The sequence below is a fragment of the Trypanosoma cruzi genome, genomic scaffold, assembly GCF_000209065.1.
Source record: "Trypanosoma cruzi strain CL Brener 1047053517115 genomic scaffold, whole genome shotgun sequence".
In the NCBI taxonomy this organism is placed as follows: domain Eukaryota; phylum Euglenozoa; class Kinetoplastea; order Trypanosomatida; family Trypanosomatidae; genus Trypanosoma; species Trypanosoma cruzi.
In genome coordinates this window covers 1-9,860 of record NW_001849496.1, presented here as the reverse complement: position 1 = coordinate 9,860, position 9,860 = coordinate 1, and the positions used below count along the sequence as shown (strand labels likewise).

Sequence of the window (9,860 nt, the reverse complement as noted above, 5' to 3'; positions counted from 1 at the left end):
GTACGCGTAGAAGCGAAAAAGAGAAGTTTATAATAAAAAAAAAAAAAAAGGATCATTACTACCAATATTTATGTATATATATATATATATATATAATGTAAATCGTATAATGTATATTGTATTGTGATATATAAATATATAAATAAATATATATTTATAGGCATGAATCATGGCAAAAGTAAACTGCGGCAGCGAAGGGATAGCGGGGAGGGGAACAAGAAGAAGAAGAAGAAGAAGGTGGCGGTGGTGGTGGTGGTGGTGGTGGATTATTTCCCGGATGTAACACACGGAGATGTGGAGTCTATTGACGAGTAGTGAGGTATCGTTACTGTTATTGTGGAACACCCACCGTAGGAATAAATAATTACAAACAACCAAACAGAAAACCCTTAAAAAAAAAAAAAAAAAAAAAGGGAGGAGGAAGTTAGGATGAGGCGGAAAAAGTTGTAGGAATTATGGATTTGTGCGTCAGAGTCTTCTTTTCTTTTCTTTTTTTTTCTTTTTGTTGTTGTGGTTGTCGTTACTTTCTTATTTTATTTTCTTTAAACATCATTCACTGTTCTTTTTTCTTCCAAATTGAAATATCACGACCCCCCGCACATTACAAACAGACACAATAATCTGCGGTTCCTTGTTTTGGCGTACCATTCTTTGCTTTTTTTTTGTTGTTGTTGTGGTGGTGGTGGTTTTTTTTTTTTTTTTTTTTAGACCGTTTCTGTCGTAACGCCGATCATTCTTACAATTATTTCTTTCTTTTATGGAGATATCTCCATTTTAATATATTTATTTGTTTGTCTGTGTGTCTCTCTCTCTCTGTGTGTGTGTGTTGTTATTGCCGGGGTGTGCGATGGCGCTGAGGGGAAAGGGGGGGGGGAATGTAAAGGGAGCGAGATTCCCCCCACCAACACATGTCCCCTTTCTTTTCTTTCTTTCTTTTTTTTTTTTTTTTTTTCTTTTCCTAAAGAAAAGTGCATACATGCGTACAGGGAATTCTCTTCCTTTCTCTCTCTCTCCTGCTGGCTGCCTGGCTGGCTGGAGGGACATGTGCGGCAGGTAGAAAAAAAAAAAAAGAGGGGATGTGGGAGGGGGGGCAAAGAAAAAACACATGCGATGATGATGATGATGATGATGATGAAAGCATCCACACAACTCCCGCACTCTTTTTTTTTTTTTTTTTCACGTGACGTGCCACGCTCCGTTTCACAACACAGACACCCTATGCCCCCTCCCTTTCATATAAATATATATGGACATTGTATACACATGAAAATGGATGATTTTTTCTTGTTGTATTTTTAAGTGTCATTTTTTTTTTGTTTATTACTTTTGGATCTCTCTCTCTCTCTCTCCTTTTTTTTTGTTTTTTGTTTTTTTCTTTTCTTTTCTTGTTCTGTATGCCCTGTAGTCGTCCATTTGTACGACGTGCGTGTATGTCACTGAGAGAGAGAGAGAGAGAGAGAGAGCCATTTAGAGAAAATATAGAGAAAGAAAGGAGCGGGTGTATGTATTTTATGTGTACGAGAATGCCACAGCGAACGGTGGGGGAAAAAGGGGGGAGGGACAGAAGCCGGCATCTGCCGTGGCCACAAACAAAACTAAAAAAAAAAAAAAAAAAAAAAAACTTTTTCCTACAATACATGCGCATATAAAATATATACATTTGTATTTGTGCATGTATTATGGAAGGTGTCTGACGCAGAAGGAGGTGGGAAAAGGAATAAAGGAGCCACAAAGAACAAAAAGAAAAAGGAAATAAATAATAAAGAAGGGAAGTCAACGTGTATATATATATATATATATATGTATATATGGTTTTATGTATCTCTCTTTGGTAGTTTATCCATTATTGTAAGTACGCTTGATTTATTTTCTTTATTTTCATTGCGGATTTAGCCGTTTTCATTGCCTGTAATATTTGTACGTATGTATATGTGTGTATGTGTATGTGTGTGTTAATCTGTCCTGTCCTTTTTATTATTATTACTTTTATCTGCGATGCTTGATTTCCAGTTGTTTCCCCTCCACGTCCCTCGCAATTTCTCTCTTTCTCTCCTTCTTTCTCTTCTTTATTGGTTTTACTTCTCGCTTTAGTCCTTTACTCCCTTATATATATATATTATTATACATACACATACACATACAGATATAGATATACTTAATCTTCCTCTTGCTCGTTCTTCCTGTGTGTGTGTGTGTGTGTGTGTGCCGGGTGTAACGGTACGGGAGAAAAGGGGCGGAGGCTCAACTGCAGTAATAAATAAATAAGAGACAAAATGCCGCTGTTTCCTTCCTCTGCAATTGGACGTGCCCTCATGCTTCTCAGTGCCACCCTTTTTGGCACCGCGGCGGGCGTAGCAAAGGAGCGTGCCAGTGGCAAGCGGCTACAGCACGAGCAGGAGTTTGTCCCCATGCGTGATGCGGAGCAGATGGATGCCGCAAGGATGGTGCTCTCGCCATTCATGCAACAAACAGTAAGTAAGGGCCTTCCCTCGGACGAGCGGTTGCGATTTTTCGATGGCTTTGTGGCGAGCCTCAACTACGAACGGCGGATTCCGAATTGGGTCTTGGAGTACTTTCCGAGCCCCGCTGTGGCGGAGGCGACGGCTGCGTTGCGAGGAGAAGAAAAAGAGGAAGCAGGAGAGAATGAAGAGGAAGGCCCCAACGGGGCACGAAGGGGAGGAATAAGGTTTTTTGCAGACACAACCGTCCCAGAGGCGTTTCGTGTGACACCCGACGACTACACCGGAGGGAGAGAACAAAAGCGTCTGCAGCATACGCGAGGACTAAGTCGTGGCCACCTCGCCGCGGCGCAGTTCCACAAGCACTCCACGAAGGAGATGGCGGAGACGTTTAATATGAATGCAAACGTTGTACCGCAGGATATGACGATGAACGCCTTGGACTGGTTACGCCTAGAGAATCTAATGAAAAAGTTGCTTTTGAGGTATGAGGGTGGGATTTGGGTGGTGACCGGCCCGGTGTTCTCTCCGCGTTACGTGTATGGCGATCCGCGCTCCTGGGGTTGGACGGAGTCGCGGTCAACCTCCGCCGTGACGCCAGCAACCACCGTGAGCGGTGTCAATGGAGACATGAAAAAGGCGCGCAAAGTGGTTTGCTATGAACTCGTGGGAAAGCACGACGTGGCTGTGCCAACGCATCTGTTTAAAGTGGTACTTGGGGAGCGGGGCGATGGAAGCCACGAGGTCGCTGCATTTTTGATACCAAACGAGCCCATCGTGAGCGAGCGGCCGCTTGTCGCGTACCAAGTGCCCGTGACCGAGCTGGAGAAGAGGACGGGACTGCAGTTCTTTCAAAAAGTGGTCCCGGCAAACGATACGGCTTCTACATCGTGGAGAGGCCGCAAGGCGCAGAGACAGGGCTTGGACGCACTGCCAAACATTTGCAGACGCATGTCGTGCGAAGCGCGCACGGTGGCGCTGTTTCAAACGCAAAGGAGCATCGCACAACTGCGGGCGGCACAGTCGCTGCCGGAATTGCAGCAGGTCTTTACCCGACTGCTGGAGGAGCGTCGGCAACAGCGCCCTGGTGAAAAACGCAACCATCTGGATACTGCCGTGATGAGGGAGTACGAGGATCGTAGAAAGGAACTGGCGGAGGAAGCTCTCAGTGAGGGGAAATAAGGGACAGCCCGTGGGAGTATGGTTTGTTTGTTTGTTTTTCTTAGTCTCTGTGTATGTTTGTTCCATTTGCCGTGCCTATCCCACTCAAACTCAATACATGCAACCGTCAGTCCGCACGGCGCTCTTCACATTTGTCGATGAATAAATGAGTGGCATATAGAAAAAATAATAATAATAATAATTGTCGCCTCTCTTTTGCTTTTTCCTTCCTTAACGCACCGTGCAGCCTAAGTTGATTTTTATCGGGAGTGACAAGGACGAGGGAAGGGGAAGAAGGGAAGAGGGGATGTTGACAGATTTTGGGTGAGAGCGATAGTCACATACGTGTCATTGCAATTTAGAATGTGTAATTTTGTTCGGTTTCACTGAAAACCGACATTCTTCTGTTTTTGATTGGCGTTGCCGTTTTTGTTGCTGTTTATTTGTTTTTGTTTTTTGTTTGTTTTTGTTTTGGTGCGAGATCCAAACGACAGGGGCGGGGGGGAGAATTCCTGCCCTTTTTTATTGTGCCCCCATCGCGATTGTTCCGCAGGGAGAATTCCTGTAACGCATTTAGACCGCCACGTCATTTTTGGGGAAGTTAAAAAAAAAAAAAAAAGTGTGTTTAACGCGGCGAGAAACGATGCACTTTGCCGTTGGGGTGCATCGCCCGACCCTTCCAGGGCGGTGGCAATGAATTGGGAAACATGAAACGCACCAAAGTGGAAATCTGCCGTATGTGTTTATGAAGAGCGCCGTGCGTGTAAATAACGACGAATTGATTTGTTTTTTTGTTTTTTTTTTTTTTTGTAACTTCTTTTTCTTTGGGGTGTGAACTTGTGTTTCACGTGCGGGGAAAAGGAAAGTTGAGTCACGACGGTGGATGCATGTTTTATGATGTGTTGGCGACAATGACGTCTTGTGCTATGTAAGAGCGAATGATCCTTTTCCTTTTCCAAAAAAAACAACAAAAAAAAAAAAAAAAAAACTTTTTTTTTTTGATGGAACGTGAAGCCACCGTTGGTTTTGAATTCAGGGAGGACGGAAGATTTGGGGGCTTCTCTTGCGGGAATCTATTTCAGGCTACCGTTCTTAACTTTTCTTTTTTTTTTCTTGTTTGTTTGTTGTATCGCACGGTGGAGGCCTTGTGGTAGGCAAGCTGAGATGAATCGCGTCGCTGTGACTCTGCATGTATGCGTTGAGGGTGTCGTTTCCAAATCTCTTTTTTTTTTTTTTCTTCTGCTGACTGCGTGACCTTTTTTTTTTTTTAATCCGTTGTTTTTTCTTTGTTTGTGATCTGAGCATATTTCTTGCCTTCCGTGTGTGTGGGTGCGTTGATTAGTTGTGGGTCTCATGCGATTTTCTGCTCCAGTCACTTTAGGCGCCGCCATCGGCGTCTGCATGCTCTCTGCGATGGGTGTGTTCGCGGCAACGAGAAGGGAGGCCTGCTTGGCACGGATGTATCCGCAGAGTGCCGGTTTCTACGGTGCACTGGGTGCTGCTGTCGCTCTTGTGTTTGCGAATCTCGGTTCTGCGTATGGCGCCGCTAAGGCTGGTGTGGGCGTGGCACACCTGGGGCTCTCCGCACCGGAAAAGATCATGCGTGGCATCGTCCCTGTTGTTATGGCAGGTATTCTCGGCATTTACGGTCTCATTGTGGCTGTGATCATCAACAACAACATCAAAACCGAGCCGTACTCGTACTCGATCTTCTCGGGGAATTTGCATTTGGGAGCCGGGCTGGCGGCGGGTTTAGCGGCGTTGGCGGCGGGTCTCTCGATCGGCGTCGTTGGTGACACCGCCGTGCGGGCGTACGGTAAGCAGGATCAGGTGTTTGTAGCGATGGTGCTGATGTTGATTTTCTCTGAGGCCCTTGGCCTGTACGGCCTTATCATTGCGCTCCTGATGAACAATCAGGCCAACCGGTACGGCGCGCTTTGTGGGGTGGAGTGATGGCAGGAACGGCGTGCCGTTGCTTGGCACAGAGAAATGATGTGGCACCTCCATTCCACTTGTGGGTTGGCGTGTGTCTATGCCGCCGCCCCCTGGCGTGGTCATTGCTTCACGCAGCGAAACACAGCTGAATTTGAGAAGAGGAGTGAGAGATTGTGTGAAAGGGAAGATAGGAAGAGTTTGGTGAGGAGGTGTCAGTGCAGATTTCCGGGAAACAAATTCCAACTGGCTTACTTCCCTCTTATCCGCTTGTTTTGTTGTTGTTGTTTTTGATTCCTTTAATGATTTGTTTTCTTTTTTCTTTTTTTTTTTTTTTTTTGCCAGCGACAATTCTTTGAGGCACCGAATCTCACAGAAGGGAAAATTATCGTGGGCCAAATGTCAACAACTTGTGGCTTTAAGGGCTGCTTGAACCATGCGTACTTGGTGATGCCGGTATGTAACCACTGCGGGAAGCGCATGTGCACGGCTGCGGCGACGCCGTGAAGAATGCATCGCAGCGCCAGGCAACCGCGGAGGCGGCGGAGATGCGGCGGCGGCGCAAGCACCTTGGCCTCGATGACGTTAAGGCGCGGTTGGATCGCCGCCGGGAAGAACTCGCGACACAACGAAAGAAAAAGTCATCGAAAGGGAAACAATGACTGAGAGCGAAGCCACGGTGTATTTCACGGCAATTCAGTGTGGACTGAGGGTGAGTACGCAATTGTGTCTTTTTTTTTTTGTTGTTTTGTTTTTTGGAAGGGAAGTGGAGATGATGGCGGACTCGATTGCTGGATGATTGGGGGGACGATATTTTGCCTGCGACACAGTCCCAACTTCCCTCTCTTTCTCCTTCATTCATCCCTCTCTTGCGTGACTGGGCGTTTTGCTTTATTTTCTTCTTGTTTTTGCCATTATTGGCATCATGGAGTTTGTTCCAGCCTTGCGGACTGCCGGCAAGGACCACGATGTGTTTGTCAATCACGGCGGCGCGTACTGGCTCAACCCAGTACCGCACGGCACGTTCCGCTCACGCAGTGCATGCACCATAATGAAGGCAACGGAAACCATTGACCCTTTTGGCAACCCCAAACGACCCGATAGGCCCATTGTGTTTGGATTGTCCCGGTACAGCACCGCCGACGACAGGCTCAACGCCGCAAAAGGGGAAACAAACGGTGCTGATACCGAGATAGTGGCCGATAATAGGCGTGTCGAAGATGTGGCCAAAGGCGCGGATGCCGCTAGCGCGTTTCCACGAATGCATACGGATAACAGGGACGAAGTTGACTCTCATGACACTTTGCCCTTGCCTGCGCCGCCGTCTACCGACGCACGCAGTGCAGAAGCCACTGCTGTTAACGGTGACAAAGTGTCTTATTCAAGCGAAGTAGTGGTTCGTGAGAAACTTCCACTTGACACCACCAACCCTGAGCGCCGCATTTTGCATCCAGGCAATCACACAATTCGCGTCACTCCCACAGGTGGAACCGCGTACAATGGCACCGTCGGCGAGTCATGGACGGCACCGAGAGCGGTAGATGGAACCTATCTGCGTCTAGCCCCACTGTATGAGAGCACAACGCACTACCAGCTACGCACTGGCCTCTCCTAAACAGAGGATGAGGCCCCGGCACACGGCATGACGCTACCGCCCAACAGCTCTCTCCCTACACGTGAATGGTAGAAACAGCCGAATGAAATGTAAAGTATGAATTTGTCTGTCACATAAAGGGCGCTAGAGGACAGCAGAAAATGACAGGCATCCCACATTTACAGCACATAGGACGTGTGCTGTAAAGGAAACTGATTTTCTTATAGTAACCATTATCAGTGGGTTTTCTGCACCTTTATTACATTGCTTGTAATGCCACTATCATAGCTACCCTGTCGGATCTTCACAGTTTTCATTTCTTTTTTCTATCTTATACCTTTCAACCAAAAATTCAAGCCATGCGCCAGCCACGCCACACCGCGCCGCTGCTGCCGCTGCTGCCGTGGCTCATCATGGTGGTGTGTTGCGCCGGTGTTTGCGTTGCCGCCGATCGCGCCGTGAAGCACCGCTGTGGGTTTGACGCGATGATGAAGAAATACGGCCGGCTGCCGACTGCGGTGGTGCGTGAGGTGCCGCGCCGGGGACAGGGCGCCGTGCAGGCGTACACTGCCACCAGCGAGGATGGGGACGATGGCTGGGCTCCGATCCGCATCAAGGTGTCCGCGGAGGACATGTACAATCCGTTGAGGCACTGCACTGCGGCGGGGGATCTGCGCATTGACCACGACGGCCGCGCAATAACATGCGAGGCGGACGACGTGTTGACGGAGGAGAGAAGGAACATTATTTTGAGGCAAATTCTCCCCGCCGCCATTCAACTGCACGCGGAGCGTCTCTCCGTGAGGCCCGTGACGCGTCCCGTCCTCATTCCTCGAACCGGTCTGGGGATGTGCAATAACTTCACCATCCCACACAAGCACCGCACGGTGGGTGTGGCTGACGCCGACATGATTATCTACGCCAATATTTTTCCGACTTCTGGTCCAGCCGCATGGGCGGCTCTGTGCTTCATGCTGGATGATGGCCGTCCAGTTGTTGCTGCCGTGAACTTTGACCCGAGGCGAGTAGCGGCGAAAAATGGATACGTGCGTATAGCAGCCCACGAGTTGGGGCATGCTCTTGGGTTTTCTGTTGATTTTTTTGTGATGTTACATATGATTTCCGAGGTCCCGAACGTGCGCGGGAGTTCCAAGGTGTCGGTGATTTCAACACCGAAGGCGAAGGCAATGGCGCGTCAGTACCACAACTGCCCCACGCTTGAGGGCATTGAGCTGGAGGACGAGGGTGGTCCTGCAACTGCACTTTCGCATTGGAAGAAACGCAGCATGAGGGACGAGCTGATGACTAGTGATGTGGGGGTTGGGCTGTACTCGGCACTGACGCTTGCAGCATTTGAGGACATGGGTTTTTATTTGGCAAACTACAGCGCGGCGGAGATGTTGTGGTGGGGCAACAACTCTGGCTGTGGGCTGCTGGAAAAGAAGTGCTTGACCGACGGCATCAGCGAATACCCTGATCTGTTCTGCAACCAGTTCTCGCGTGCCGGATATAAGCTCTGCACGTACAACCGTCTGTCTCTGGGGCGCTGTAAGCTGAAGAGGCACGAGGAAGCCCTCCCAGAGGAGTATCGGTACTTTGCTGATCCCCGGGTTGGCGGTGATAACCTCTACATGAGCAGATGCCCGTATGTCAAGAAATATTCTAATGCTGGGTGCACCAACGGCGATCCTTCAGTAATGCTTGGCAGTATCGTTGGCCCGAACTCGCGGTGCGTAAAGGGGCAGGAGCTTCAATTCGACGACAAATATATTGGCGATGTGTGTGTGGACACTCGATGCAGCGACGGCACACTGAGCGTGCGGTTCCTTCGTGACGATGCGTGGCACGAGTGCCGGGAGGGTGAGACCGTCACGCCGCCATCGGGTCCCTGGCGCGGGAGCATTGTGTGCCCCCAATACGCCGATGTGTGCACCGCCTTCCCGAACATCAGCAGCCACCCAATACCGGTCGTTGGCCCGCCTCTAGCGGACGACCCGACATCCGCGGAGGATGCGGAAGAAGACGAGGGCGAGACTCCCAGGAAGCGGCAGCGGCGACTCTGATTCCGGGGTTCCGCCGCCAATTAAATTATCGGGCAGCGTGGATTGTGGGGCGAGAGGCACTGCGGATACACCTCAATCGAGCAGCAGCGTAACAGGGTTGTGCTTCGCGCCCTCCGCTGCAGCTCCCTCTCCGGGGGCTGGGGCTCTCCTGTATTTTATTATTATTCATTTCTTGCCGCGGGGGAATGGCCGGCCCTACGAGTGGGCGCCAAAACGGCCCAGCCATGTCCTCTTTGCTCAGCTTGTTGGTGTAGAGGTCGCGCGCAGGGTGAGTTGTGGAGGCCCGCCCGACGCGATCCTCCCCGCCCCACGCGGGAGGCGAGCGAAAGAAACACTCAGCACCTTCTTTTCGTCAGTCATGAATGATCGTGGGAGTGGGGAGACACGCCGGACTCGCCGTGGGCCACGGAATGCATCCGTCGCAGCCATGGCGACAGCATGACGAGGGTGCGAGGTGTTTACATGTATATTTCTTATCTTGTGCTGGAGGAAATTAGGTCACAGACCTTTCTTTGCTTTTCTCTCCTGTGCCCTTTTCTCACTCCGTGTTTCTGCCACTGCGTAGATGGGGTGCTGGTGTTTTTGAGTGCCTGTAAGAATGTTATCGAGAGGGCTGCCTGCCCAATTTATTTTCTGGTAAAACGACGAAAT

The 9,860-nt window shown here is 49.5% G+C and overlaps 4 protein-coding genes across 4 annotated transcripts, besides 25 other annotated features; all 4 read left to right on the top strand.

Annotated features, from left to right (window-relative positions):
- Positions 1-4,764: a sequence feature (heterozygous, Esmeraldo-like haplotype).
- Positions 27-49: a sequence feature (AT_rich).
- Positions 65-159: a microsatellite.
- Positions 213-237: a microsatellite.
- Positions 237-265: a microsatellite.
- Positions 392-412: a microsatellite.
- Positions 477-503: a microsatellite.
- Positions 687-706: a microsatellite.
- Positions 917-957: a microsatellite.
- Positions 1,110-1,135: a microsatellite.
- Positions 1,344-1,387: a sequence feature (T-rich).
- Positions 1,439-1,463: a microsatellite.
- Positions 1,598-1,621: a microsatellite.
- Positions 1,782-1,810: a microsatellite.
- Positions 1,917-1,953: a microsatellite.
- Positions 2,037-2,097: a sequence feature (CT-rich).
- Positions 2,105-2,158: a microsatellite.
- Positions 2,182-2,205: a microsatellite.
- Positions 2,274-3,641, top strand: Tc00.1047053506867.10 (endonuclease G, putative; the record flags this gene model as incomplete). The annotated part of the gene is made up of 1 exon (XM_801117.1): positions 2,274-3,641. One exon carries the CDS (start codon positions 2,274-2,276, stop codon positions 3,639-3,641), a length of 1,368 nt encoding a protein of 455 aa, XP_806210.1.
- Positions 3,802-3,824: a sequence feature (AT_rich).
- Positions 4,046-4,093: a microsatellite.
- Positions 4,403-4,446: a sequence feature (T-rich).
- Positions 4,578-4,608: a microsatellite.
- Positions 4,765-6,537: a sequence feature (areas not merged during assembly with more than two copies in the genome that could not be assigned to a particular haplotype).
- Positions 4,974-5,573, top strand: Tc00.1047053506867.20 (vacuolar type H+ ATPase subunit, putative; the record flags this gene model as incomplete). Its single annotated transcript, XM_801118.1, has 1 exon — positions 4,974-5,573. One exon carries the CDS (start codon positions 4,974-4,976, stop codon positions 5,571-5,573), a length of 600 nt encoding a protein of 199 aa, XP_806211.1.
- Positions 5,859-5,892: a microsatellite.
- Tc00.1047053506867.30 (hypothetical protein, conserved) lies at positions 6,478-7,167 on the top strand (the record flags this gene model as incomplete). Its single annotated transcript, XM_801119.1, has 1 exon — positions 6,478-7,167. One exon carries the CDS (start codon positions 6,478-6,480, stop codon positions 7,165-7,167), a length of 690 nt encoding a protein of 229 aa, XP_806212.1.
- Positions 6,538-9,860: a sequence feature (areas merged during assembly that could not be assigned to a particular haplotype. This can correspond to areas where the two haplotypes were merged or to regions with more than two copies in the genome that were merged during assembly.).
- On the top strand, positions 7,506-9,209 carry Tc00.1047053506867.40 (surface protease GP63, putative; the record flags this gene model as incomplete). The annotated part of the gene is made up of 1 exon (XM_801120.1): positions 7,506-9,209. One exon carries the CDS (start codon positions 7,506-7,508, stop codon positions 9,207-9,209), a length of 1,704 nt encoding a protein of 567 aa, XP_806213.1.